The sequence below is a fragment of the Pseudorca crassidens genome, chromosome X (genome assembly GCF_039906515.1).
Source record: "Pseudorca crassidens isolate mPseCra1 chromosome X, mPseCra1.hap1, whole genome shotgun sequence".
In the NCBI taxonomy this organism is placed as follows: domain Eukaryota; kingdom Metazoa; phylum Chordata; class Mammalia; order Artiodactyla; family Delphinidae; genus Pseudorca; species Pseudorca crassidens.
Genome location: NC_090317.1, coordinates 25,887,963 through 25,914,524, shown reverse-complemented (window position 1 = coordinate 25,914,524; position 26,562 = coordinate 25,887,963). Strand labels below are relative to the sequence as shown.

The window sequence follows — 26,562 nt, the reverse complement described above, 5'->3', positions numbered from 1 at the left end:
TTTCATGCCCACTTTTGTTTTGCATAATCTATGCCCATACACTTAAAGAATACAATTAGAATTATACTTAAAGTTTTGTGTCCTACTTTTTCAGCTAATGTTTTGTCTTGAGCATTCCTCATGTTATTAAATATTCTTAAAATGTGGATTTTAGTGGTTACATAATATCTTCTACATGGTAAGCATTTATTTTTCCTTTCTCCTATTGTTGGAAATTAGAGTTTTTGTTTTCCATTTTTCTTTTATCTTTCATGTTCTGTTGAACATTTTTGTAAATAAATATTTCCTTAATACAAAACCCTATAAGGGAAATTATGGGGTCAAATGATAACGTATTAAAGACTCCTGATGCAACTCGAGATATTACTTCATGGTGCACAAAGGTTTACAAATTTATGCTCTTATTAACTAGCAGTGGAAGAGTTCAACTCATTCCATCCTTACCACCATTGAGTATTGTCATTGTTAGTATGCTTTTCCCAATATGAGAGTGGGAAAATAGTATGTTACTGTGGTTTAAATTTGCATTTATTTGGTTACTAATGAGGTTGAACCCTTTTAAACGTCTATTCGCCACATGTACATCTTCTATGAATTGTCTGCTATTTTCAACGTCTTTTGGTTTCAGTTTCTTCATCAGCCAGCTGGGGCTAATGATACTTGCCATTAATTTTGAGCTTCTGCAAGAAAAAAAAAAAAAAAAGGACAGCAAATGTTCCACGCCATGAATTCCAGAAGACTAGTGATTAGATACTCCAATTATTTGGGAGGAAGTCTTGTCAGTTGCAGGGGTATGTTTCATTCAGGGAATAGAGCCACAGATTGGGAAACATGACTCTTTAACCATCTGTAGCCAATGTGTGCAGTGCCGTGGTGCATAAATACACAGTAAACTGCTGTTATCACCTAAAAGGGGATAGAGAAGCGCGTATTTCCTGTCTTTTGATACACAGGGCTTGGAAACCTATACGAAACCAGGTGTTCTTTCTTCTACTACCTTTCCTGTGGTTTTATAGCCACATATCTCTAACTGTAATACTGTTCATTTACAATAGCTGTAAAATATCCATGTACTCCCAGAGACGGTTGTAACTGTTACAATTTATGTTATAATGATAGTTAAAGAGCCAAAGTAACAAGTGATTTCCAGTTCAACTAAATTTGTGGTTTTATTTGTCTGATAGATTAAGTTTACTACTCAAGAACACATTTCTTAATAAAGTCATTACAGCTACACAAGCAGGGACCACTGTTAAAAATCCACTACAGGCACTTCCCTGGTGGCGCAGTGGTTAAGAATCTGCCTGCCAATGCAGGGGACACGGGTTCGAGCCCTGGTCCGGGAAGATCCCACATGCCACGGAGCAACTAAGCCCGTGCGCCACAACTACTGAGCCTGCGCTCTAGAGCCCGCGAGCCACAACTACTGAAGCCTGCGCGCCTAGAGCCCGTGCTCTGCAACAAGAGAAGCCACCGCAATGAGAAGCCCGCACACCACAACCAAGAGTAGCCCCCGCTGGCCGCAACCAGAGAAAGCCCGGGCGCAGCAACGAAGACCCAACGCAGCCAAAAATAAATAAAATTTAAAAAAAAATCCACTACAAAGCGAGCAGAAGAAAACTCTGCCTAATGTTCTTTCCCTGCCTGCCAAGACTTCTGCAACCATGCTTCTGTTTCTGGATAATGCACTCGGATATTCAGATGTTGCTGAAACGCTAGTTTTAAAGTCAGGTTTGGAAGATAATGTAAAATTCGGCTAAGAGCTGAAAGGGGATGAAGGAATTGAAGATGCCACAGCCCCCCACCCTGCGAGTCTCCTATGGAACCCACATGTGAGAAGGCTGAGAGAAAGAATGCTAGGCTGACCGCCTTTGACTGCTGGGGTCATGAGCAAGGGTGGGAAAGCAACACGTTCATACAAACTCTTGTTTGCCTGAAAGACAACAATAGCCCTTGACCTAAGTGTGGGTCATCAATCCTTATTTTGGCTCTTCCTCCAAACAATCTATACCAATCTTTGCCCTGGAAAAGAGAGGGGCAAAGAAAAGGTTGACATTTGAGAATAGCCCCAAGTTAAAAAGAGTCTCTTTGGACATTGAGCAAGACACTTGAGTTTGGCAATTGATGAGTTGTATGTTGGGGTAAGAAAGTTGGACTTGGTAATTTTTTTAATAAGGAAAGTATTTATGCTTTAATTTATTCTTCGGTTTTCTTTAGGCTTTTTTTTAGCTTTGCTGAAGAGAAGTAAGGAGAAGGGCTTGCTTTTTTGTTCACACTTCGACCAGAAAGGGAAGAGGAAAGAGCATGCACTGGGGAGCCATGGGTTGTGTTGCCAGCAGAAATCAAAGTGCCTGCAAAGGGTGGGTACAGGCAGAAGCTCCAAAGAAAAGTGTCCTCTGCCTCCCCTCAGATCCTTTCCTTGCTCTTTCCTAGGAGTTTGAGTTTTAATTGCTTAAGAGAAAGTCCTTTCAACCCCTTGCAATTTGAGACTCATTCAATTAGCAGGATAAAAATATATTAGGTTGATAATATATAAAGATATATTAGGTTGATATATAGATATATAAGATATATAGACATATAAATATCCATAGGCAACTGCTGATATTTGAGTGTTTTGGGCCTACCAAAAGGGCAGTTTCCTATGGTTCAACCCAATACACACACACACACGTGCTGAACTCTAAGCTCCAATCATGGCAGTTGATTTTCTTCAGAATAAAGGAGGAGAAGGCTGAATTTTCAATGATGCTGTCTAGCATTTCAACTCACAAGGCAACTGAGGTACGTGTTTGATTTTTGCTGAAGAAGTTGAAAGGTGAATAAGTGAGATGGGCCAAATAACCACATTACAGTTTGGGAGATGCACTGCATTTAATTTCCATGAAGCTGTGGGAATGGACAGAGTCACAGCTGCTTTTAAATTGGTACACGCTACTCTATTCTCACTGGTTTTAAGGTAATTAGTACATGACTTTTAGAAATCGATCAATACAATTCTACAGATTTTATTTTTTATTGCTATTGCTACGCTGACAATGCAAACCGACTCAGGCTTGCTTCTGTTTCACAGAGTTGCCTACAGATGAACAGGGCATGTATGCAGGGTTAACATCAGCCTGCACGGCTCCACTGGGAATTTCTTTATACCTGTTTTTCTTCTTTTTTCCTCCCAAGGCACTCTCTTTACCTCGCCAGACCACAGAATCTTAGTGCCAGAAGGAATCTTACGACATGGGCTATTGACCTGGACTGCCTGGGTTCAAATCCTGTGTCACCATTTACTAGCTGTGTGCCCTCTGTGTGCCTTGGTTTCTTTATCTGTGAGAATGTTAATAAGAAAACACACCTGATAAGGTGTTATGAGTAATAAATGAGTTAATATATGGCCATACACAGATAATATTTCAATGAATGTTAGTTGCTATAATTATGATTAATGGTAATAATACTACTAGTCCTAATCATAGAGATTGTATAGCTCATATCCCTCATTTTATAGATGGGAAAAGTGGTGTAAAGTTATGGGCATACCAGTTCTTCTTCAAAACCTTACTCATTCCTCTCACTTGATTTCTGCCATACCATTTAACTTGGACACTTTGTGCACTAAAATAATTTGCTCTTGTTTAATTACTTTCCCGTTGGCGAATTCATCTGGGTAACCGTACAACAGGCATTTAAAAATTTTAATACCAAATCATTAATGCTTATATACAAGTGAAATAGTGTGTGAAATAATACTTTCTGTCTAGCTATCTTTGTGGAGTTGACCCAAGATTAACAAATATAGTAATTTGTTAAATTTACAAATCACAGTAAATTTCTGTGATTTGAAGGCCCCAAGAATCCCCTGACCCCAAAAACCAACACTGCCCAGTGGCCTCGATGCCTTAAATCTCCTGTCTCCAGGCGACTCCTTAGGGGTGAATACACTGCTACTTGGGACTGACACCCACAGATATATTTAAAAAATAGATGAATCTATCAGCAAGCAGGCTCCTTATCTAAATTTTCACAAAATGAAACCCTCCAGCAAACCTAGGGAGAACGAAGTTAAAAGTGTGAAGCAAACACATTTTCTGAGAAAGGAAGGAGACGCTGGAACCCTCTTGGCTGTCTCCCACATTCCCCATCATTTGTCAGCCTGGGACCTTGTGTTTCACCTGGGCTTGTTCCCCCTTTCAAAGCTCAGCTGGCATATGAACAGTCACATGTTGCATTTCAAAACAAATCTACCCTGTTCTCAGTTATCTTTGAATGGCGAGAAAAACAATCAATCGTGTGGGTTTTTAGATTAGTCTTGGCTTCATTTTGCTTGTAAAACATAATCATCTTACTTGATTTGATGACTTTGGTTTGAAGTGCTAAGCTTCTTGGTTTTTGTTTTTTTTTTAATAAAGGAGGCTGCAGTTCTGGAGTTTTGCTGTAACCTCACATCTCAGTCTGCGAAATCTTGTAAAGAGCTCTGAGGTCCAATGCTGGGATAAGTCACATTTAATAGCATTATTATCCACGGACACAGCAAGGTGCAATCTGGATGTAGTTCCTAAACCAGTGTGCTTTTGGTGAACGTCTAATTTCTCTATTGTCCAGGGAAATGTATTTATGGGGACAGACTGATGCAGCAGATGAGAAGGTACATAGACTGGATGGGAAAGTACTTTGTAAGGAAAATGATTCAAATACAACTCAGGTTGGGGGGGAAATGGCTTTTTAAAATAAATGAAATTTCAGGATGTTAATGTGATTTATTTCACTTAATGGAGCTGGTGCCGGATGGCCCAGAGGTAACAAATCCCTCGCCTGCTCAGGCTAAGCAGGATATCATGTTTCCCAGCAGTTTGTTTCCTCACCTTGAAGAGGACCCCCAGTGTGTATGGAAAAAGAAAATCACCGATGGTTGGAGAAAAGCAACTCTTGTTGCTTTATCTTCAAGAGAGGTCTATCATTTTCTGATTTTTTTTTCTTTCCACCTAGAAGGTCTGGGGTGGATGTGATAGGTAGCTTTGGGGAACATTTGATGTCCATCATCTTACCAAGGAAGCCTTTAAACGAACCTGTCATTCTGTGCCCGAACAATTAGTGTTTTATGACCTGCTGCCCAAGCACATTTGCAAATTACAAGCACACCTCTGTGTGGTTTTTCAAAGAGGAGCCCTATTTCCCCCAGGGCAGCAGGGGTTTCTATGTTGTGTGACTATCTGAACCTGTTATTCTGTCTGAAGAGCTCTGGAACAGCAGCTCCTCCAGGAGAAATAGAAGATTCAGTGCAAGGTCTCCAGGTACTTGGGGGCACCAGAGAGCCTTAATCTTTACATAGATGTTTACGAATGGGTCACCGCATATTTGGCCCAGAGAGAGAGAAAGTTACATCTCATGTGTCATCAGCTTGCCCCTTGAAAGCTACCATAAGTGAAGGGGGCACCATCTATGAAATAATAAAGTCAGTAAGGAAAAAGAATTTGCCTGGTTAAAACTGGATCTACACCTGCCTTTGGGGAGCGTATTCATTCCATTAAATTGGATATGCCTAATCTGGGGAAACTGAGGCAGTAATATAAGCCAAAGTGCCTAAGGATAGGGACAGCAGGTAAGGATTACCCAGTTAAACAGCCTCCTTCCTCTTGCCGCCTCCACACTTTGCCTGCCCGGAGGCCAGCCAGTTGTCCCGCACCATCCACACTTGCCAGTACATTAGAGTCGATTATTTGTCTCTTTTTGTCAGCACTGAAATGAGGAGTCAGGCCCTGCCAAGGTGGCTCCACTGAGCGGGGCAGTGATTTATAGATTAATTATTTTAAGGAACAAGGCAGCACAGCATGATGTAGTGGAAAGAGTGCTGCGCTAGGCGAAGCCCTGCATTTTAGTGCTGGCTCGGATCCTTAATAGCTGTTTGACTTTGGGCAAATCACTTAACCTCTCTGGGCCTTAGTCTCTTTATCTGAAAATTGGGAATAACAATAATTGATGGTTGTTGGACTTCCCTGGTGGCACAGTGGTTAAGAATCTGCCTGCCAAGGCAGGGAACACGGGCTCGAGCCCTGGTCCAGGAAGATCCCACATGTCGCAGAGCAACTAAGCCTGTGCACCACAACTACTGAGTCTGTGCTCTAGAGCCCGTGAGCCACAACTATTGAGCCTGCGTGCCACAACTACTGAAGCCCATGCTCTGCAACAAGAGAAGCCACCGCAACGAGAAGTCCACGCACCGCAACGAAGAGTAGCCCCCGCTTGCTGCAACTAGAGAAAGCCTGCACGCAGCAACGGAGACCAAATGCAGCCAAAAATAAATCTAAATAAATAAATAAATAAATTTATTTAAAAAATTGATGGTTGTGGTGATCAAATAAAACCCTGACTATGAAAGCATTTTATTGATTGTAAGGCACTAAACATATGTAAAGGATTGTTATTGTTGTTAGATTGCTAGGGACATGTACAGTAACACCACCTAGCCATTCTTCAGTCCCAGGACCTCAGGAAGAACCCTAGAAGTCATAGAGGAGAGGGCCCTGAATTTGTTGCCCTTATAAGCCGTTCCACAAATCTGCTCAACTCTACCACGGGATGGGAAACGGGTCAATTATCAATGGTACTAACTAAATAACACTTCACTCTACTCAACGCGAAAGAGCCCCCGTATGTTTTATGACCATTAGCTTCTCAGTATTAAGAACAATTTGGGATATGAGGTGCAAATTACAATTTACAGTCTCTCTCCATTATCCGTGCATATGGAAGGGAGAAAACAGGGTGGGTGATCGTAGAAAGTGGAAAATACTAAAGTCACATAGTATAGAATGAGTTCTCCTAAAGAATATAAAATCCCAAAGTCACATAGTGTATGATATGATTCACAATGTTTTATTCAGACTATAAGCTGGGGAGGCACTATGAGACCATTTATTTGATATAATTGTTCTGGGGTGAATCCATGAGGTTGGTGAGCCATATGTAGATAATTCTGACTTTTCTCTAGTATGACATTTCATTTCACAGGTGAAGAAAATAAAGGCGTTCCTTAAGCCAGTTGTAAGACTTCCCCATCGAGGGTTCTACCCAGGAGATCTCATTTCTAGAAGAACTCTGATAGAAACCCTCACTGCTCTCACACAGACAGGTTTGACTATTTGGACTGGTTTCACCTCCCAATTCAGTGGCATACCTAGTAAATAGTCTGGCCAATGGAATCAAAACCTACAAATTGACTTGTGCATGTAGACAACCTTAGTAGCTGTTACAAAAAACAAGCATGGAAGTCTGTGTCTTTGTGTTACCAACAGAAGTGACTGGAAAGTGAGCGCTAGTGTAGATCATTTAGTCCGTATCAAGCCATGGGACTGACTTGACGGCTTGTCACTGGAATTGGGTGGTTGTTTGGCATTGCGTTGCCACAGCCTAGAGGTTACCACATTTTTACTGTGAGTGAAATTTTACTGTGAGTGAAGAAAATGCAAGTGTTCCAGGTATCCCAGGCACGACACAGGTGCTCAAAGCAGGCCTCAATAATGAGTGATCTTCTCCCTCAGGCTGGCAGTTGCTCTCGGGCTGATATTGAATGTTACTATACTTGGAAAGTTGGTCATGTCATCCTAACATTGGTTCATGTTCAAGAAGGGACAGGTAGACAGAGCGCTGTGGTGTCTGTAGGCTTTGTGTGCTGCAGAAAGGCAATTTTGATTGAATGATCCCTGGTTAACTGTGGTGAACAGTGCTTGGTAAGAACTTGAAAACCCCCAAATCTTTCATTTCCCCGGGCAGCTGTCTCTGAGCACCATTAGCCCAATGTGAGTACTAGTCCTTGACCCCTTTGGCGCTTAATATGTATATTCATGACAATGATATCATTCACTGTTTTCGCCCTTTATCTTGCTTTTGTCCAGATGTTGCCTGATGTCTCACATCCTTCTGTGTGTGCCTGCCTGGCCTTTCCAAATGAAGTATCAACTACCGCAAAGCAGGGGTCTGGGACAGCTCAGTGGACCTGCTGACCATCTGCAGGCCTTGTGAGGGATTCTGGAGGGCCTCCCGACTAAACACATTTCTCGATCCAGATGTTCTTGGGGCCTGAAATTGCTATTGTCAGAGCACTTTAGCTGGCTAATGACAAAGAAAGCTCCTATTAGGAGGGGGAAGGGTAAGCTGTGACAAAGTGAGAGAGTGGCATGGACATATATACACTACCAAAAGTAAAATAGATAGCTAATGGGAAGCAGCCGCATAGCACAGGGAGATCAGCTCAGTGCTTTGTGACCACCTGGAGGGGTGGGATAGGGAAGGTGGGAGGGAGACTCAAGAGGGAGGGGATATGGGGATATATGTATACATATAGCTGATTCACTGTGTTATAAAGCAGAAACTAACACACCATAGTAAAGCAATTATACTCCAATAAAGATGTTTAAAAAATAAATAAATAAATAAAAAGAAAGCTCCTGTTAGAATGTTCATTTCAGGGTACTGAACCATTATCAGCCTTTAGCACCCTCTCTTGAATTAGTATACCATATAAGCTAGTCAGTCAGCTAGAAAAGCTTTGGAGAAATGGGACTTCCAAAGAGGGAGGCTCTGCCGTTTTCAAAACTAAAACACCAATTCTATAGCTTCTATCAGGTCGAGCCTTACCCTCAGCCTTCTTTCAAAAGCGGAAATGTTGCCTTTGTTCTGCTCCTTCCGCTGCCGCCACTCGATGAGGTTGGCGTTGTGCTCTCCGGGCAGTGAGATGTTGCATTTGCCCAGGGTGGGGTTGACCGCCCCGGACAGGATGTGGGGCTCTGAGCTGAGGCTGATCTCCATCCCGCTGGCAAAAGTGACACGTAGGGAGCCGTCTGGACTCACCCGATAGGTACTCTGGGTATTTTCTGCAGACAGAGGAGCAAAGGAGGAAGAGGGGGAAGAAAGGGAAGCACAGAAGCAGAGGAGAGACAAGTTTAGCTTTAGGAGGTAAGGTTGGGAAAGGATGAGCAGGTGGGGTGCCGTGGACCTAACTGCCCTCTGGGCTAGACAACCACTCTGACAGGCCAACACACTCTGTCCATTTGGGTCTCGTTATTTTCACAGCTGGGCTGTCTTGTTTCTTGGATAAAGGACTCCTGTGTAATACTGCAGGCTGTTTTTGTTTTGAGAAACTTTCTCACTTTTAAAGAATTCCCTCACAAACTCCCTTTCTGACTTGGTGGACTGGCCTCCTCCATTTGATATGCTGGGAGCTAGAATGGGCAGAGTATGAAGTTTAACTCAGTATCATCACTGCGGGGGGACACCAGCACGGTTGCCGGACTCCACAAAATGATACGCTGACAAAGGTCGCCACCGATCCTTTTACAGTGGCTCAGCCTAACAATAGAAGGAGTCCTTAATGACTGGGCAGAGAGAAAACAATTTCTCTGTGTCCACCTCCCTCAGCTTCCAAGATATTCTTTCCAAATCCACCTCCCTCCCTCCCTTCCTCCCTTCCTTCCTGTTTACTCCTCTATTTCTCCCCCTCTCTCTCCTCACTTCCCTCCTTTCTTCCTTCCCTCTCTCCCTTCCTTCTTCTTCCTTCCATTCCTTTACTTTCCTCTCTTTGAACAGAATGAGCTTTTAATTCTCTCATTTCCCTTATATTCCTGCTTGGTGTGTATCCTCATTCATCCTTTTTATTCACCCATGTCATCATTGCTCTAGAATGCTAATCTCAGATGGGACACAGACTTCATTTCTTTAGTATAACCCAATTGGAGCTTAAAGAGCCTTACAAACAGCTGCGTGTTGGGAAATGACTTGATGGAAGAGTAGATTTGGCAGGGATTTAACCTCATAACTCCCACTGGGATGTGGCCCAATGTTGCTATAGGAACTTTGTGAAAGGTGTGACTTTGTCTGGGCTTCAGCCTCCATAGCTGGAATATTGGGAGAAGAAGTCATCTTCTCAGCCAAAAGTGAATTCTAGTCATTGACGGTGTGCAGAGGTTTGATGGTAGAAGTAAGAGAGATGCTGTTAGAGTCTGGCGAAGTTGGAAATATTCTTACCTTGTTTTAAAATATATATGGTACTAGTTGCTGTCAAATTGGTTGACATGAGGACGTTTTCGCGGTTGGAAGTATCTAGCTCCACTTTTGTCAGCTTCTCCAGGTCACTGTGGAAGCTGCTGACCTCTCCAGTGGGAAACGTTGCATTGGTCAGATGCCCCTCGGGGTCATACCTGAGGAATGTAACCAATCCCAATGTTGAAGTCTCTTGGCAGTGATAACAGGCTTTTGCAAAACAAAAATCACTTGGCAGCTAATACAGTTTAACTTTGAGTGATAACAAGTATTATTAACCTTGTTCAATAAGAAGAAAAAGGTCAGAGAGATGATTAATCAAACGAAGGTATTTTTTGCTGCTTCTGAATTCTTGATGACTTCCTTGAGCTGTGCTGTTTTACAGAAAAAATATATCTGGTAATGAATCACTAGGGTGGAAAACTGATTTATGAGTCATGTCCTGCTGTGTGCAATGTTGCAGGGAGCCCTCCGTTTGCAATTTGGGTCGATCCCATCAGATGTGATGGGTCACAAGGACCAGCAGAGGGTGCTGTTGACAAAGAAAAAGGAGGCATGACTGTCCGCCGCCCCGCCCCCACCAGCCTGAGAAGGCTAATAAACTGATTCTGCACTGTGATAGGAAAATTATGTTTGCTGATCTTTAAGTTGCCAAATTTGAAATGAATGAATCATTCTTCCAACAAAATGACCAAGCACCGAAGACAATGGAAACATGTTCATTAAAACATTCTGGAGCCCCCTGATCTCAGTGCCACTTAATTTTTTAATCTTTTTATAATATAGTACATAATGTGTTGTAATTTGCCTATATGAGTAAGAGACGAAAACAAATAATTACCTGGGATAATAGGCAATAACCTATATCTAGAAATATAGTCTTGTGAGTTGACTTTTTTTAAAAAATCAGAATTGGCAATCTCACTGTCCTCCAAGTGGAAACTGCCTCCCTGAAGGCTTTTGGTGTGGAGCTGTTCTTTTATTGCCAATAGAACCATGAAAAATAAACCCTTCATTAAAAGTAAGGACATGCACTTGGAAACCCATTACTGCTTTCAAGTTGCAAATTACAAAATAGTTAAGTACTTTTTTTGTTTTTAAAATGTTAAACAATTATATTCTTTCTACCCAAAGTGAGCAGGATACAGCCTGGACACAGTGGTAGAGTCTGGCTCTACTGCCTTCTCCCACCAAAATTATGCAAAATGGCCTAGTGATTCAGTGTTAATCCACTACGCTTTAAAGAACTCAGCCTGGATAGCTGCTGAAATTTTAAAACTTAGACCAGCCTTTGGTAGGCTTGGGAAAAGGGGCTAGACATTATTTTATAGGACAAAACTGAACTTGAGGCTATACACAATGCCATCTCAAGTTCAGTTCTGTTTGTACATGAGTGTGTGCACTGCACACACATGCTATCAGTTAAAAGAGTCAGGCACGCAAATAAAAATAATCAAATAGGTCATTTGACATCATAGATATGGCAAGCCCTAGTTGTTTAATTGGATGCACGCTTTGCTTAAATGGATTTCAGTCAAAAAGGTTATTGGCATGTTGCAGCTATGCTGCTAAGGCCTCATTATCGAGGAAAGGCTGAAGGGTGCTGTTTGCGCCTGGGGTTAATGGCAAAATCCTCCCCCCTGCTCAGCCCGTTTGCCTGTGGCCTGCTCGGGGCTCTGTGGATGCAAGAAGAAGACCCCTGATGAGAAAGGGGCATGGAAGGGCCTGAACACCTAACACAGCTCCGACTTTGTCTGCCTGGTCTTCCTTCCAGGAGAGGAAAACGATATCCAGTTTTGATTCTTGCAAGGTACCAACCTGCTTTTCCCTGTAGGGAGGAGTTTCCAGGCAGCAGACAGAAGGGAGCTGCTGCAGGCCCCCCTCACTATGGAGACTGTGGTCCCACAGCCTGGACTACTCAGGCAGTTCCTCTCTGTTTCACATCCATCACCAGCAACTCTGCCTCATTGGTTTCCCTTTCCTGATTTCTGAAGGGTTTCCTCAGCACTTGGCAAGGTCACTCTTCATTATTCCTCCAGGAGATCTGACCTAAGATGCTACGCATGCAGGTTTCCAACGGGCTTTCCAGCTCAGGGCAGCTTCTTTCTTTCCCAGTCACATAGCCCCTTGTTTGAAAGCAAGATTTCATTGAAAGGTGATGGCAGTGGTCGTGCCCACTTCTCAGGGCAAGATGACAAGATCAGATGCTAACTGAGCCATCCATGAGCAGAGGTCAAAAATCTGAATGAACCTCAGCAGTGGCCTGTGGTGTAATTCCCTGGATAGATGTAGCTGGGAGGCTGCTGCCTGGCTCCTCGTCTGCTGAGAGAGGGAATGCAGTGGGGATAAGATAGAATTTCCCACAGTCCTGCCCAGGCACTAGAGAGCTAGAAAGTTGTATTGTCTGATTTCCTTTCTGTGGCTGGATAAGCCTGCTTATCTGAAAGTGTACATTTGACTTTATCATAAACAAAGCACTCTACCTTGAGGGCGTTATGCTAAGTGAAATAAATCGGACAGAGTAAGACAAATACTGTATGATCTCACTTATGTGTGGAATCTGAAAAAAAACAAAACCAAAAACCCGAACACAAAAAACTCATAGAAAGAGAGATCAGATTTGTGGTTACCAGAGGCGGGGGGTGGGTGGAGGAATGGGACAGAGGTGGTCAGAAGGTCGAAACTTCCAGTCATAAGTTACATAAGTACTGGGGACGCAATGTACAACACGACAATAGTTAACTGCGGTGTGGTATGTATGAAAATTCCTAAGAAAGTAAATCCTAAAAGTTCTCATCAGAAGGAAAAAATATTTTTCTTCTTTTTTTTTTGTATCTATATGAGATGACGGACATTCACTAAACTTACTGTCATCATCATTTTGCAATATATATAAATCAAGTCATTATGCTGCATGCCTTAAACTTATATAGTGCTGTATGTCGATTATATCTCAGTAAAACTGAAGGGAAAAAACCCAAAAAAACAAAGCACCCTACCCCCCCAGTACACTCACCCGCCCCAATTCTGCTAGTCACAGCCAAAGCAATGGCATTTGGTGGTGTCTGCAGTGTGGTGCCTCTCCTGGGCTCATTCAAAACCTACAGGCCCAAGTCTCTTCTGTGGGGTCATGTTCAAAGGAAGAGCAGATCCCACAACTTTGGAAAGATTGCTCCAAACTGGATAAGAAATAAAGGAAGCCTTTGATTTCTTATGGCTTGCTTGAGGTTTCTTTTTGTTGTTGTTGTTGTTGTTTCCCCTCCATCACAGGGGACTGCATGTTTCCAGAGTGAATGTCAAAGAAACAAGTTTAATCAAAATCTCTTACGCTGTTCTGTGGGCTTCCCTCTGGTGCCTGCATCCTTTGGTGCAGAGAACACAAGCCAATATGCTGCAACTGATCCCTTCAGGCCGTAACAGGGTTGTAACTTCCACCGCCCTGCCCCCACTCCCCCTCCCTACCCTGGGCTGCAAATTCTGGTCGGTGAATTGTGTGATCAGGCATTGACTGTTGCCTTCATGGTCATCAGGAGTGAGCTTGGGAAGAGGAGCTTTGCCATCACCTTGTCCCTTCCCGTCCCTGATTTTACAGAGTTCCACTGTGTGCGTGCGCACACACGTGTCCCCGTGGATCAAAGGAAACATTTGTAAAGGAAATTCAGAATTCATTCTTGTCCTTGAGGAACATATAGTTTATATTAGGGGAGATGATATTTACACATTATTAAAAATATATTTGGTCTGATATTTTCTCGTAAGGGATAGCCTGCCCTTTCCCTTGAGGACAATTTAAGCCAGAGCTAAACCGGGCAGGGTAAAAACTAGTAGCTCTTCCATCTTTGCTCTTCTTAAGAAAATATTGAAGATTATAGAAGAAAAATTCATTACTTATTTTTTTTAAAGGAAATAGACCCTCTTTACCCTCTCATGCCGGAAACCTGACCAACCTAATAAGCGTTCTTTAGGAAATACTGGATTGCCCTTTCTTCACCAATAACTTCATGTGGCCCCCTATGATTCAGCCCATGTCCATAATGCCCTTCTATCTTCACTTGTCCTTCACTCAATAAATATCAGTCTTGCGCTAGGTACTGGGGATACTGTGGTGAATGAACTTCAAAGTCTAGTAGCGTAGATAAGATACGCACACAAACCACTCTGGTGCCAGAACATTGCCATATACTTCTGTAAACAAGGAGCTGCAGAAGCTCAGAAGAGGCAGAAGTTACTTCCAGGCAGGCTGAGCAGAAGAGAAGGAGGTGGTACTTGAATCCTGGAGGGTAGCTGGAGATCAGTCCCTTGATAGGTAGAGACTAGGGACGGGAGGAAGGCACTCCAAAGGCAGGCACACCGGTGGCTGGGATGACCATCGAGGGAAGCATGGTGCTGGAGCACACAGGTCCTCTCGGAGGGGAGTGGGAGATGAGGCCGGAGAGGCACGTTGGAAGCAGAGCACGGGGAAACTGGGGTGTCAGGCTCTGGAGGAAAGCATGCAGTCAGTAGACAATGGAGAGGCGTAGGAAGCTCTTCAGGGGGAGAACGGTATGATTCAAGCAGTTCTTTGGTGGCAGTGAATCTCGGAAGGGAAGCTATGGAGCAGGAAAACCTGTTGGGAGGCTAACGCCTCAGCTTGTGTAAGAGAAGATGGTGGCCTCTTGCCTTTATGAAATGCGTTGTGATCGCCTATCCTTGGGACCAGTCTTCCTTCCTAGGTTGTAAACTCTCGCATCTTTAGAGAGAGGACAGTGTCTCATCACCTCTGTATTTTCGGTGTGTGGCACAGAGCAGACTCTCACTGCATATACTTGTTGAATGAGAGAAACAGGATCTGCCAGTGGAAATGGGAAGGAAGGGGTGGGTATGAGAGTCAGCGTGGTGAGAGGATAGACAGAGCCATCCCAGGTGGTGTGGAGGCTTAGCTTACACGGACGTCCTGTGAGGTGCAGCTCATTTCCCAGCCAGGCTCTGAAAGCTTGTTCGGCCAGCAGCCTCTCTTCCTTCTGTTCAGTCCCTTTCTCTTTGGTAGTTCTCTCTCCCCAGCATGAGCCACGACAGTTCTCTCTGCCCATTCCTGAGCCTTACCAAGGGCATAAAGCACAGGGGGAAGGAACTGAGCAAAGGTGTCCAGTCTGTCTCTGGAGTACTGAAGGAACTGTTGGCAATTCTACGTTCTTCTTGCTTAAATGAAATCCCTCACCTGCCCAGAGGCAGGGGCCTGGACCATGTGGTGCCTTAGCTCTCTCCCTACTCTGAGATTCTCAAAAGCACTGGAAACACTTCGATGTGTTTGGACTGACTATTCACTTACATAACCAGTTCCGCATGGGAATCACATCCTCTGCTTAGGCAAATATCTCACCCGGAGACGTGGCTTGTGTACCTTGCCCCGCCTCCCCGCTCCCCACCCCCGTTCTGCTAATCTTATCAGGGAGGAGAGAGAACCTCCCATTAGCCATCTTCCATAAGACTGAGCATTTGTAAAACAGCCTAGAAGGCACCTAGAGCTATCGTGAGGGCATTTCCAAGTTGTCAGTAAATGGCGTTTTCTTGGGGGGTGGGGGGTGGGGAATGTGCAAACCAAGTCCCGGGATAGAGAGAACACAGAAAACCAGGGATCAAGAGATCGTGCTCCCACAAAGGTCAAGGGCCTGAGGAACTGTCAGCTCGGCCTGCACTGGCAGCAGTGACAAAACTGACACTTTGGCCTCAGTCTGGGACCTTTTCAGTTGAGCGTAGCAGAAGCCTTTACCGGGGAAATGCTTGCGAAACAAGCAAGGGTGTCCTGGCTATCCTTGCAGCCTCTGCTGGGGCAGGGTCATCGCAATTAGGAGCCCGCCAGCCCCTCGGGCCAGAACCCCTGCCTCGTTCCTAGTTCTGCTTTGACAGCCATTTCTCTGTGGTCAGCTTTTCCCCTGACACTCAGGACACTTAGGCGCAGTCACATCAAGTACTAATACTTGGGGTGTGCAACTTTGATCCTGGTCCGAGTCAAACGGAATTATGGAAAGCAATGAACTATTTAAACAACATCACACTACACAAGACAAGCCCACATACTACCACGGCACCAGATGCATTTTAAAATCCCATTTGGACTGTCCACACTGTTCAGGGTCATCTGTGTCATTTCTCCCTGCGTTGTCGCTGATAACCGAAAGTTGAACGGATTACTGGCTTAGCTACCTCTATGCAGCAGTCTTCCATCCTTCCAACAATTTTGCTTCTGTTTCTCTTTTTCTGTTTCTCATCTCAGAACAGAAATCTGATGTCCACCTTAGCAAAGGATTTGTCACCTTTTGGCCAAAGAAGGCAGCCTCTCTCTCACCTCTGAGCAACGCTCAAGTTCTTTTAGGAGGGCCTGGTAACAGTGGCCCAAGGCCGCCTTCTACTGACCTCAGCATGGCTGTAACCCTGACTGGAAGAGTAGGTCCGATTCGGTGCTCCCTGGCTTCAGAAGGAGAAGGAAAACCTCGAAGGAGTGCTCAGAACCGGCTAAAGCGTTGGAGGATAAAAGTGAAAGAAGCCAGAGTTTCTACAGAGTAGACTGGGAAGAATTAGTTTCATTTTGAAGGTTGGGAAGTTGCTCATTCCCGTATGTACATGCAGGAACCGACAGGGACAGCATTCCCTTGGGGACAGAATGCACTGCTTCAGGAGGAAGAGGAACCTTCTCTCCACAGAGGGTTTCCGCATAATACTGGCTGGAGTCGAGAAGGTGGGAGAAGGACGAAATGGATATTCAGCCTCCCTTTCTCTTTCATGGCGCTCTCATACTCCTCTTGTCCTGCTACTGCAGCAGAAATCTTCTAGCTCCCCAGACTTCCCATGGTCACTCCTGTAATCCCAAATCCTCTTCCTTTTTCTGGAAGGCAGTGGGGTAGTAGTGGAAAGAGCAGTGGGCTAGAAGCTCAAAGATCTGACTCTAGACCCAGCCAACCAGCAACATGAATGGGCAAATTAGTCCCCTACTCTAGGCCTCCATTTCCTTATTTGTAAAGTGACCTCTGATGTCTCCTTGTGGCCATAAAATTCCATGATTACCCCCGCGTGAATGCCTGTGTTTCTCATCTCTTAATGCCTCAAGATTGGTTACCCAAAAACAATGATGTTAGATGCTACTTTTTTCTCACTGCCAGCTGAGTCCTGGTAACAGGCCTGGGCTCTGCTTGCTGTAAGTATCCGCCGGGACCACAAACTATCCGACTACAACATTCTGCTCTCTATCTGACATCATCAGTTTTCCCCTCTGTATTGGATTATTTTCATCAGCACACAAATGTACCATTATTTCTTTCATTTTAAAAACCTCCTTCTGATTACTCTGTTCCCCCACCCCGCTCCAATTTCTCTGCTCGTTACAGCAGTGCACTTCAGAAGGGTTCTTTACTCATTGTCCCCAAACTCTCCTCCCAGTTGCTCTCTTTATTATTATGATGATTATTATTGAAATATAATTAACATAGCATAAAAGTCACCATTTAAAAGTACACAGTACACAATTCAGTGGCTTTCAGTACATTCACAACGTGTGCAACCGTCAGCACCATTTCTAGAACATTTCCATCACCCCCAAAATAAACCCCGTACTCACTGGCAGTCACTCCCCGTTCACTCCTCTCCCTAGCTGTTGGTAACTGCTAACCTGTTATACTTTGTCTCTATGAATTTGCCTTTTCCGGATATCTCATATAAACGGAACTATATAATATCTGTCCTTTTGTGTCTGGCTTCTTTCAGGTAGCGTAACGTCTCTGAGGTTCACCCATGCTGTAGCACGTACCAGAACTTCACTCCTTTTCATGGATGGATAATATCGCATTGTATGGCTATACCACATTTCGTTTGGTTATTCATGACTGGATGGACATGGTCCTCTACACCTCTTGGCTATTATGAATAACACTGCTATGAACATGTGTGTATCCATTATCTCTTAAACCTCCTCTGCTAAAGCTTCTGTCCCCCAGTGCCCACAGCACCTGTTCTTGTGAAGGTACACAATGATATCCACAGTGTTGGATGGAACTGTCATTCTCCGTGCTTATCTTACTTGACTTATCAGGAGTATTTGACACGGCTGATCGCTCCTTCCTCCTTGCATCACTTGTTTTACTTCGCTTCCAGGACGTCCCACTCTCCTGGTTTTCTTCCTACTTCACTGGACTTTCTTTCTCCATCTCTTTTGCTGGTTCCTCTTCATATCTTCAACTCAATGTTGGGGTGCTCTAGGTTCCATCATCAGATCTCTTTTCTTCCTTGACTACACTCACTTTTCCATGAAGATCTCGTGGCTTTAAACACAGTCAAGACACTGGTGGACGCTAAATTTGGATCTCCAAATTTCACATCTCCAGCCGCTCCCCTCAATTCCAGACTCATAAATCCAACTGCCAACTTGATATTTTCCCTTGGATGTCTAAACTGATCATATCCAACCCTGAACTCCCACCCAGTATCATGTACTCCTTGCCTGGTCTTCCCCATCCTGGTAAATGGAAAGTCCAACACCCACTTGCTCAGGCCAAAAACTTTGGAGTTATTTCTGACCCTTTTTTTTTTCTCATACTCCACATCCCATCTGTCAGTCCTGACAGCTCTATTGTCAAAATATATTTAGAATATTATCACTTACTGCCCTCACTCCCTGGTCTAAGTCACCATTTTGCCTGGATTATTGCAATAGCCCCCTCCCTCCATTAGGTTCCTCTACTTCCACCATACAGTCTGTTTTCAATACAGAGTGATTCTTTAAAAATGGAAGGCAGATTCTGTCACTCCTTTACTTGAAGCTCTCCAGTGGTCTCACCTTTTACTCAGAGTCAAAAGGTCTTTACAGAGGCCTGCAAAGCCCTATGTGAAGTGGCCCTGGCCGCTTCGTTGATTTTGTCTCCCTACTGTGATTGTGCACTCCACTCCAGTCACAGTGGCTGCCTTACTATTCCTTGAACATGTCAGATTTGTTCCTGCTGCAGGGCCTTTGCACTTGCTGTTCACTCTGCTTGCAATGTTTTCGCCCTTCCTCCCCGGCAGATACCCACACGACTCACTCCCTCACCTCCTACAGGCCTTTACTCAAATGTCACCTTCTGAGCGAGGTCTTCCCTGACCACCCAGCCTGAAATAAAAACCCCTTCTGCCTCCAAATCTTGATTCCCCCTGACCCTGCTTTATTTCCTCCACAGAGCTTATCACCATCTGAAGTTCTGTGCATTTTACTTGTCTCCCTCCAGTACAATGTAAGCGCTATGAAGGTAGGGATTTGTATCTGTCTTGTTCACGGCTATATCCCCAGCACCAGAACACTGCCAGGTGTATACTAGCTGCTTAGCAAATATTTGTTGAATAAATAAATGAATGGTTAAACGGTTATTTTGTGGGGGCTTTTTCTCTAGTTTTATTGAGGTATAATTGACAAATAAAATTGCATGTATTTCAAGTGTACAATGTGATGATTGGTAAATAAGTAAACGGTTGAACTGGTTATTTTGAAAACTAGTTAATAATTCTGCCATTTCTTGTTGCTTAACTGAATTTAACCATTAGTTTTCAAAATAGTTGTTTGTCGGGCTTCCCTGGTGGCGCAGTGGTTGAGAGTCCGCCTGCCGATGCAGGGGACACGGGTTCGTGCCCCGGTCCGGGAAGATCCCACATGCCGCGGAGCGGCTGGACCCGTGAGCCATGGCCGCTGAGGCTGCGCGTCCGGAGCCTGTGCTCCGCAATGGGAGAGGCCACAGCAGTGAGAGGCCCGCGTACGGAAAAAAAAAAAAAAAAGTTATTTGTCTAATTTCAGCTGCAGTGTGATCTTGCATGAATTTTTGAAAAAAGATATTCTCATTAGAACTTTTATCTTTCTTAAGGGTAGTATATTTCAAAATGTGGGCTCTTGAGTCAGACTGTTGCAGTTTGAATCCTGGACATCTGTGTGAATCAGGACAAGCTCACCATGCTGGGCCTCAGTTTCCTCATCCATAAAACAGGCAAACCAGGAGCACGTATCCCATGTTGTTATTTTGGAGATCAAACAAAATACTTTATGTAAATCACCTACCCTAGGACCTAGCACATAGTAAACCCTCAGTGAACAGTAGCTTTTATTACTTTTATTAAGATGTAAGAGAAATTTTTCCAGAAATAGAGGAAGACCTGCGACAGAAACTGAATACATTTTTCTCAGTGAAACTAAAATAGCTGTCCAGCTCTTTTGTATAAGTGGCATTTCTTTGGGAAATGATCCAAAACTTGAAGGCCAACTGTTTTGTCCCTTTCCTCAGGAGGGTTTCGTGGGATCCAGTCTTTTCATATTCCCTACATTCTCACGGAAGAGTCACACCTGGAACTCCTCGTATTTAGTATCTCCGCTTCTCACGTTCCCCAACTTGAATGCCATTTCAGGCTCTGGGTTCAGTTCCATGCATTATCTTCACTCTGTAAACTGGTTAAAAATTCAGCAACTCCCTTCGTGGGGAAGAGGCTTGCCGAGCGCTGGCAAACTAGCTTTCTAAATGGGTTGACTTGCAAATAACGTTGTCCAGCCTTAAAAGGCAAGGACGATGGTCTCTATGTCCATGACAGGACACCTCCTAGTAGCCTGCCGTCAGACACACCTTCTGTTAATTCCCAGTTAAACAAAGTTATCACAGACCCGGTCTGTGAATACCCAAATGTATTGGAGTCTTTGCCTTGTGCAGGGAAACTGGGGGGAGGGCGCAGGCCTGTACTGAAGCTTTTGACTCCACATTTCCCAGAAGCAGCCAGTGGAGTGCAGCTTCCCCTGTTTCAGCATTTGCCCCACGTCATTTCACAACTTAAACTGAGTTGGGCTGGGCCGGGCTGCGCACACATTCATTCATTCATTAAACCCCACAGCGATCAATAAATACTAGTTAAGCTACACTGCTTCTTTGCTACTTTAGAACTATTTTCTAGTTTTGTCATTTAAATGAAATTTTCCCTTGTTTTCCCAGCTATGCTGTAAATTTCTCGAGCACATGGACTTCCGCCTCATTCTTGTCTCGTGCAGCACCATGCTTGATTCTTCATTCAGCCTATGTGTTTATTATTATGCTCTGCAAAAGTGCTTGCTCTGGAGAAATGGGTTCGAAGCCTAGGAGTTGGGTAAAATTTTCTCCTTGACTTTTTTTTTTTTTATTGTGGCTGTTAGGAGAAAATAGCATGCAACACTCAGCAATTACTAAGTCATTTTCCCACTGTAATACAACTGCAAATACAAACCTAACAAAGCCCATGTTGAGATTTAGAAACTTACTCATAAACGGTTGTCCATCCATTTTCGTTACTTTTGGTAGCCAGAAGCCCCGTGTTTCCTGGATAGGTCATCAAGGCCAGATTGTAGCCTTGGGCTGACACTCTTTTCAGGACTCCGTTGCTGCTTATGGTCAGCCAGTACACCTGCCCGCCAGGCACCACAAGCCAAAGGGGCATCCCGCTTGCGTCTCGGCGAATGTGCACAGAATTGCCGTTGTTGCTGGTAATCGCACCCAAGTCGCCTTCGGCATTGTAGGTGAAATTATACACATAGTCCCTCGTTATCAAGTTCAAGGTGTGCAGGTGGGTTCCATTGACAGTGAACTGGTACAGTTCCTGATCAGCAGGTGATGCAATCTCATAAAGGTTCATGTCATTCAAGTGAGCTTGGTTCCTGCTAATGGTACGAATTCGAACATTCCCAAGGTCTGCCACGTAGAGGGTACCATCAGGCGACACTGCTAAGGAGGAAGGGGCTTTCATCTTTGCATCTTTGGCATAGCCACCATCACCTGTGGGAGAAAGACCCTGATGTTAATAGTTGTGGTCACAAGCACTTATACAAACATACCATATACAGAAATCGCTGTGCATCAAGAATCATTTTAAAGGGAACAGTCAGTGAACCAACATTCTCCACATGCCCCAGCTGGATATTTGAAACCCGTTATTCCCAATTCTTGAGTCAGTGCCACTAAAGATGAACAGTGAGATGCAATTCTCTCAGTTAACACCAATTTTGTGAAATCGTCAATCCTGCTCTTCTGTATCTAAAGATACAAAAACAGCAAATGATGACAGCCACCCCAAATCTAGCCAGAGACTTACGCCTGTCCATGCTCATAGCATCTATCTCAGGGCTTTCCAGTCCTACTGTGCCCAGACACCTTTCTTCTGTTAACTTTCATTGTCATATTGTCAAAGTACACTAAGTCTGCAAGTGCGACAATCATTCAGAACATCAAATTTGATAACTGGAATAAACATTCCAGTTTTGCCTTGAAAGAAAGATATCAATTAGCAAAATAACTATAAAACTAGTTGTCTAGGAAAACATTGGAAATATCAATCAAAAGTCATATTGACCAAGTTGCTCACTCTTGATTCCTCTGTCCCAAGGAAAAGCAAAGGTTAAAAGAACCATTTGGGCGTGGATGAGCAGTTTAATAGGGCGGCATGCAGCATGGAGGGATGTCCACGTACCAGCAGTAAATGCATCTATTGACATTTACAGGACTGTTTACTGTCTGGAATATCCACTCTGTGTTTTGGAGAAAAGGCTCTTCTCCCCCCCCCATTTCAATTGAAGTAAAGGGCACTATTGGTTATGGAGAAAATTTTGGATTAAAAAAAAAAACAATGTAAGTAGCAGACTGATGTCCTGAGAACCCTCCATTGTGAGATTTAATTTTGCCCTTGTATCCTGAAAGCAGTCTGCTTCTAGTCCCTTTGGGTTTCAAATAGCACACATTGTTAATCTGGAAACCAGTCACTTATTGGAAGTAATTTTTTCCTTAGCTAAATCAGTAAATGTAGGTTTTACCTAGCTTCCCTTTCTCCAAAGTACAAATAATATCATGATCTTACATTTGTAGAGTGGTCTTAACTTCTTAGAGTACCAAAACTTTTATTATACTAGTTTATCTTCAAAACAGCAAGGTGATATAACTGAGACACGTGGTCCCTCTACTTAGCAGATGAAGTGAGTCATGAAGGGGTTTTATGGCTTTCCTAGGGTCACTCAGTGAGTCAGCTGCAGAACAAGGACAAGATACTAAGCTATCTCACCCTCAATCCATTGCTTTCTCCAGTGCCTCACACCAATGTTTACAAGTAATACTTCTGTTCTTTTTTTGACTTTTCTGATGCACGTTTTTCTTTTGAAAACAGAGAGGGGGAGCTACTGAATTGCTAGAAAGGTCATACCTGAAAAACAGTCACAGTTGGGATCAATTTTGCAGTCACAGTCAGTGGGGGCACCAGCCATGATGGAGATCTCCCCATTGGTGGTAACTTGCTGAATGCGGTTTACTTTCCTCTCGTCTGTTTCAGCTATGAAGAGCAGCCCGCTGTGGGAGACGCTGATGGCCCTTGCTGACTCCAGAGTGGAGTGAATTGCTACCTTGCTGACCAAGAAATGATTGATGCCTGGCACCTGGCAGTGAATGGGGCGCCCTGCAATGATCCGCACTCGCCTGTTCTCAGAAATTTGAAGCACAATGTTGTTATCCAAGACGTACAATGAATTGTCCAAGGGATTGACTGCAAGGTCTGTTGGCCACTCTAATCGCACCTGCAAAAAGAACAGAACACACACCATTAGGTTACAATATCTTTCCGGGGCCGTTTTACCTTGAAAGAAAAATTGGCTTATTGGTTCCCCGTCTCATGAATTTCAGCAATGTTGGTGTTATCCCGCAAAGTTCGGAAGGACAGCTGATTAAGTGCTCTGGTAAACACATTTACCATTTATGCCATTTCCAACATAATGTGAATTATTTTCTGCTATAATTCCGGAAGGATCCTTCTCAGAGTGTGGTCTCTGGACCAGCAGCAAGAGCATCACCTGAGAACCAGTTAGAAATGCAAATCCTCAGGCCCCAACCTAGACTTATTGAATCAGAAACTCTGGAGTTGGAGCCCAGCCAGCCACGTTTTAACAAGTCCTCCACGTGATTCTGAAGCACAATAAAGTTTGAGGGCCACTGCTCTAGGGCTTCTGTGGCACTATGAGATGCAAATCTCTCTCACTGCTCTGTAGATGCATGGAACAGCAAAGTCATAGAGGCATCTGGACAACAGAGTGCTAGAGAAACCCGATTTTACTCTATCAGCAACCTTTGGGGACAGGACCTTTCCTTGGCACAGACCTAGCAGCTGTCTTGTGGAGTACTCAGGTACAGTTCATCGGCTGGGGATTTGGAATCCTAAGTTGTAATGCACTGCTCATGTGGCTTGACCTGGTTCACTCCACATCCTTCTTTCCTCAGCAAAGAAACAGGTTGGTTTGTTCTTTCACTGGATGTTTGCTGAGCACCTTCTCTGTGCTAAGCCTTGTGCTAGGCTTTGGGCATTCAAAAGATCTCCAAAATGACACAGCTTCTGTCTTCAAATGCCTCATGGTCTACAAGAACCCTTGGAGAGCCATCAGGCAATTACTCTCCATGTCATGAGAAGGAGGCAGCAGAGAGGACGTGAGAGCTCTTTACCCAGACTAGGAGTCAGGAGGCAGGGTATTTCCAGAGAAGGTGGTACCTAAATAGGGTCTGCAATGACCAGTAGGAGAGGAATGGGGTGGAAATGGCAGGCAGCAGAGTTGAGGGCAATCCAGGGAGAGGGAGCAGCATGGGTAAAGGTTCAGAGATTAGAGACAGTATGGCCCATCCAGATACTACAAACAATCCAGTAAGGCTAATACAGGCTGAGTGATGGAGAGGTGATCGGTGAGAATCAGGAGGTAGACAGTGGCTAGGTATCAGGACTGAATTGTGCCCCCCTAAATTCATATGCTGAAGTCTAACCTCTAATGTGACTGTATTTGGAGATGAGGCCTTGACAGAGGTAATAAAGGTTAAATGAGGTCATAAGGGTGGGGCTCTCAGGTCCTTATAAGAAGGAGGAAATACCAGGAATGTGTATGCACAGAGAAAAGCCCATGTGAGGACACAGTAAGAGGATGGGCGTCTGCAAGCCAAGGAGAGAGATCTCAGGAGAAGCCAAACCTGCCGACACCTTGATCTTGAACTTCCCACCTCCAGAACTATGAGAGTATCACTTTCTCTTGTTAAAGCCACCTGGTCTGTGGTGTTTCGTTGTGGTAGCCCCAGCAGACTAATACACCAGGTAATGGAGAGATGTACATGTCCAGTTTTATTCTGATGGCTTTAAGTAGGGATGTGACATAATCATATTTGGGTTCTAGAGGGATCACCCTTTCTGCTGTTGAGATCATATTGGAGGAGGAGGTGAGATGGGAAACAGGCCGCTAGCTAAGAGGCTCCTGCAGTGGTCCAGGTGAGGGATGACGGTGGCCTGAATTAGGTTGGCGACAGTGGGGATGGAGAGAAGTAGATGGATTTGAGACACATTAAGGAGTTAGAAGCAAAAGGACTGGGGTGTGTGTGTGTGTGTGTGTGTGTGTGTGTGTGTGTGTCTGGCGTGTTGGTGCCAAGTGCTGTGCTGGGCACTGGGACACACAGGCCAAGCAAACATGGATCTACTCTAGCTCCCTTGTCGACACAGGAGTCAGCCCAATGTCTACCATCTCCTCGACAGCTGCTATTTATCACCGGGCACTTCTCAGAGAACTACGTTACGTGCACTCTCGACTCCACCACTCACTTATTCTGTACTTTCTTTCTCTTCTCTTATGGCTAGGCAAAGGCAGAAGAGTCTGCCCCATTCCTGGCCAAGATAGTAACAGTAATGTAGCTGCAATTCTTTTTGCCTTGAGTGAAAGCCCGAGGAAAGCTTTGTTTTTCTCATTGAATCCGAAAGTCTGAAAACAAGATATATGCTATCATCGCATTCTGAGGCCCACTATTTCCAGGTTGGAAGAGGCCTTCCACTCAGTAATGAAGTGGACAAAGGCCGGTCTGAGATAAAGCCCTTCCCTCTAATTCTGTCTCTTAATGGAGGACAACTGGTGATGTTATAAAGAAGACAAAGGTTGTCTTTGACCTCCCCTCTTGTACCACTTGGCTCTCTTTGTCCCCCGTCTCTGAGTGTCTCTCCCAGACATCCAGCAGCCTCAACCTGTCCTCCTGTCTCTACATGCCCGCAGCCTCGACATGGGCTGGCCTTCTCTGGTCAGCACCATATGCCTCTGGACAGCTAGGAATTTGAATGCTAATGGAGTATAAAGCTGAGCTTCTGTCATGCACGTTCTACAGAGCCTTTCAAACTGAGGCCATTGGATAAACATTAACAGCTCCCAGAGCAGTTTGCTGTGATGTGTTCCTCAGCACGTCTGTCTGAGGCCCTTGCATGTCAGCGCCCTGCCACGGAGAGGGAGAGCAGGGAGATGGAGCGCCTGCGCTGTGGACCCCTCCGCAGCCCTCACTCTGGACCTCTATACACACCATCGGGCTGCTACAGAAGCTGTCTGTGTGCGCTGGGCCTCTGGAGCACGGTCCCCCAGGAAATAAGCTGGGGCTGGCTGAGGAAGAGGAAACCAATTGATTTCAGTCCAACACTCGTATTTTGATCAAGTCTGAAGTCAGTGACCCAGAAAAAACAAAGCTGGCAGAAATGACGTTCTAATTATCC

At 44.4% G+C, this 26,562-nt stretch overlaps 1 protein-coding gene across 1 annotated transcript in view; it reads right to left on the bottom strand.

Annotated features, from left to right (window-relative positions):
* TENM1 (teneurin transmembrane protein 1) overlaps window positions 1-26,562 on the bottom strand; it is a 361,765-nt gene that overhangs the window by 23,435 nt on the left and 311,768 nt on the right. The window contains exons 24-27 of the mRNA XM_067722679.1: window positions 23,221-23,587; window positions 21,296-21,806; window positions 10,015-10,187; window positions 8,629-8,864 (exon numbers count right to left, since the gene is read on the bottom strand). Coding sequence (XP_067578780.1) covers window positions 8,629-8,864; window positions 10,015-10,187; window positions 21,296-21,806; window positions 23,221-23,587 — 1,287 coding nt within the window. The remainder of the gene's footprint in view (window positions 1-8,628; window positions 8,865-10,014; window positions 10,188-21,295; window positions 21,807-23,220; window positions 23,588-26,562) is intronic.